The sequence below is a fragment of the Nothoprocta perdicaria genome, unplaced genomic scaffold (genome assembly GCF_003342845.1).
Source record: "Nothoprocta perdicaria isolate Ctin4 unplaced genomic scaffold, notPer1 scaffold_654, whole genome shotgun sequence".
Classification (NCBI taxonomy): domain Eukaryota; kingdom Metazoa; phylum Chordata; class Aves; order Tinamiformes; family Tinamidae; genus Nothoprocta; species Nothoprocta perdicaria.
The window spans coordinates 25,091-27,196 of NW_020455926.1; the positions used below are offsets into that span (position 1 = coordinate 25,091).

General features: G+C 65.5%; 2 protein-coding genes across 2 annotated transcripts in view; one reads left to right on the top strand and one right to left on the bottom strand.

Annotated features, from left to right (window-relative positions):
* Positions 1-963, top strand: part of ELOF1 (elongation factor 1 homolog) — a 6,373-nt gene extending 5,410 nt beyond the window's left edge. Inside the window, exons 2-3 of the mRNA XM_026050118.1 lie at positions 93-163; positions 685-963. Coding sequence (XP_025905903.1) covers positions 93-163; positions 685-749 — 136 coding nt within the window. The 3' untranslated portion in view covers positions 750-963. The remainder of the gene's footprint in view (positions 1-92; positions 164-684) is intronic.
* Positions 964-1,720: 757 nt separating this feature from the next.
* Positions 1,721-2,106, bottom strand: part of CNN1 (calponin 1) — a gene marked incomplete at its 5' end in the record, with an annotated part of 5,759 nt that continues 5,373 nt past the window's right edge. Inside the window, one exon of the mRNA XM_026050119.1 lies at positions 1,721-1,729. Within this exon, the coding sequence (XP_025905904.1) occupies positions 1,721-1,729 (9 nt within the window). The remainder of the gene's footprint in view (positions 1,730-2,106) is intronic.

The following is a 2,106-nucleotide window of genomic DNA, read 5'->3' on the forward strand; positions in this document are numbered from 1 at the left end:
GCAGGGGGGCGTTGGGGGCAGCAGGGGGATGTTGGGGACAGCGGGGTCCTTGGGGACGGCAGGGTGTCAGCTGCCCCCCGGTGTCCCCGCAGGGACCGTGCGCGGAACACGGGTGTCATCGCGTGCACCGTGTGCCTGGAGGAGTTCCAGACGCCCATCACCTGTATCCTTGGGGACACACGGGGACACGCGGGGACACGTGGGGACATGTCTGGGGACGGGGACACACGGGGGATGGGGGCACACCTGGGGGAGAGGACACGTGGGTGAGTGGGTGATGGGGCACGTACAGGAGATGGGGACAGGGGTGGGGACACCCACCTAGTGACAATGACACTTGCATGGGGGGACAGTGACTTTGCCACCCGCGTGGTGACACCGCTGCCTGCGCGGTGACAGCGACACCCGCATGGTGCTGCTGACACCTGCATGGTGACAGTGACACCTGCGCGGTGGCACCCGCAGGGAGGTGGGGACACCCACACGGTGACAGCGACACCCGCATGATGCTGGTGACACCCCATGGTGCGGGTGACCCGTGCGCGGTGACAAGGACCCTGCGCGGCGGTGGTGACCCCACGAGGTGACAGTGGCCCCAGGCGGTGACAATGGTCCCACGTGGTGACAATGTCCCCGCGTGGCAGGGGGGCCGTCCCTGTCCCCGTGTCCTCCTTGACCCCCCAGACCTCTCGGAGCCCGTGGACGTTTATAGCGACTGGATCGACGCCTGCGAGGCCGCCAACCAGTAGCGGGGATTTACCCCCGACCTGGGGATTCACCCCCGCACCCGGGGATTTACCCCTGCCTGGGTATTTACCCCCCACCTGGGTATTTACTCCCACCCAGGTGGGGTTTTTTCACTCTTTTTCCTTTTTTCCCTGTGTTTTTCACCGTTTTTCGGTCTTTGGGGACACGCGCGGGGGGGACACGGTGGCTCCCCCCCAATAAAGGCCACTGGGGGCACAGGTTGTGGCTGCTTCGTCCTTTTGGGGGGGACAGGGACCCGTGGCCCCCCGGCGTCGTTAGTGGCTCCTTTGTTAACCGGTGTCTCTGTTTCCGCTGTCCTCGTGTCACCCGCGTTGTCCCCGTGTCCTTGTCCCCTTCGTGCCTCCGTGGCACTGATGTCACGGACGTCACCGGTGTCCCCTGGTGCTCCTGTCCCTGTGTCCCCTGCCCCCTTGTCCCCCTCGTGCTTCAGTGCCCCTGTCCCCACGTCCCTCTTGTGCCAGTTTCCTTGTCCCCAGTGTCCCCAATGTCCCCACATGTTTCAGTTCCCGTTCCCTTGTCCCCAGTGTCCCCCTCGGGACATTGTCCCCCTCCGTTTCCCTGTCCCCCTGGTGTCTCCGCTCTGCTGTGTCCCCAGTGTCCCTCAATGTCCCCCTCGTGTTTCAGTTGCTGTCCCCATGTCCCTTCTGTCCCCAGTGTTCCTGTCCCCAATGTCCCCCCTTGTTTCAGCCCCCCGTGTCCCCAATGTCCCCCCTCATCACAGCTGCTCCCCAAGTCCCCCCACGTCCCCGCAGTGCCCTCCCTTATCACAGCTCCCATGTCCCCAATGTCCCCCCTTGTCGCAGCTCCCCCCGTGTCCCCAACCAGGTGACACCGTCACTTTGTGCTCGCTCTTTATTGCACCTCAGCCCTGCCATCAGGGCAGTGGCAGCTCGAGGGACACGGTGGCCGCGAGGGGACACGGTGGCCACGGGGGTCACATTGGCTGTAGGGGTCATGGTGGCTGCAGGGACACAGTGACTGTAGGGGACACACGGGGTGCCAGGGACACGGTGGCCACAGGAGACACAGTGTCGGAGGGGACACAGTGGCCACAAGGGACACGGTGGCCGCAGCGGCTGCAGGGGACACCGTGGCCGTGGGAGACACAGTGGCTGTAGGGGACACAGTGGCCGCGGTGGCCCCGGTGGCTGCAGTGGTGGCTCTGGTGCCTGCGGTGGCCCCGGTGGCTGCGGTGGCTGCAGTGTCCCCATGTCCCCATCCCCGCCACCCTAGTGCGTGTCATGCAGTGACAGGGGACGTCGCTGTCCCCATGTCCCCCCTGTCCCTGTGTCCCTCCACCCTAGTGCATGACATGCAGTGCCAGCAGCCGCCGCTGTC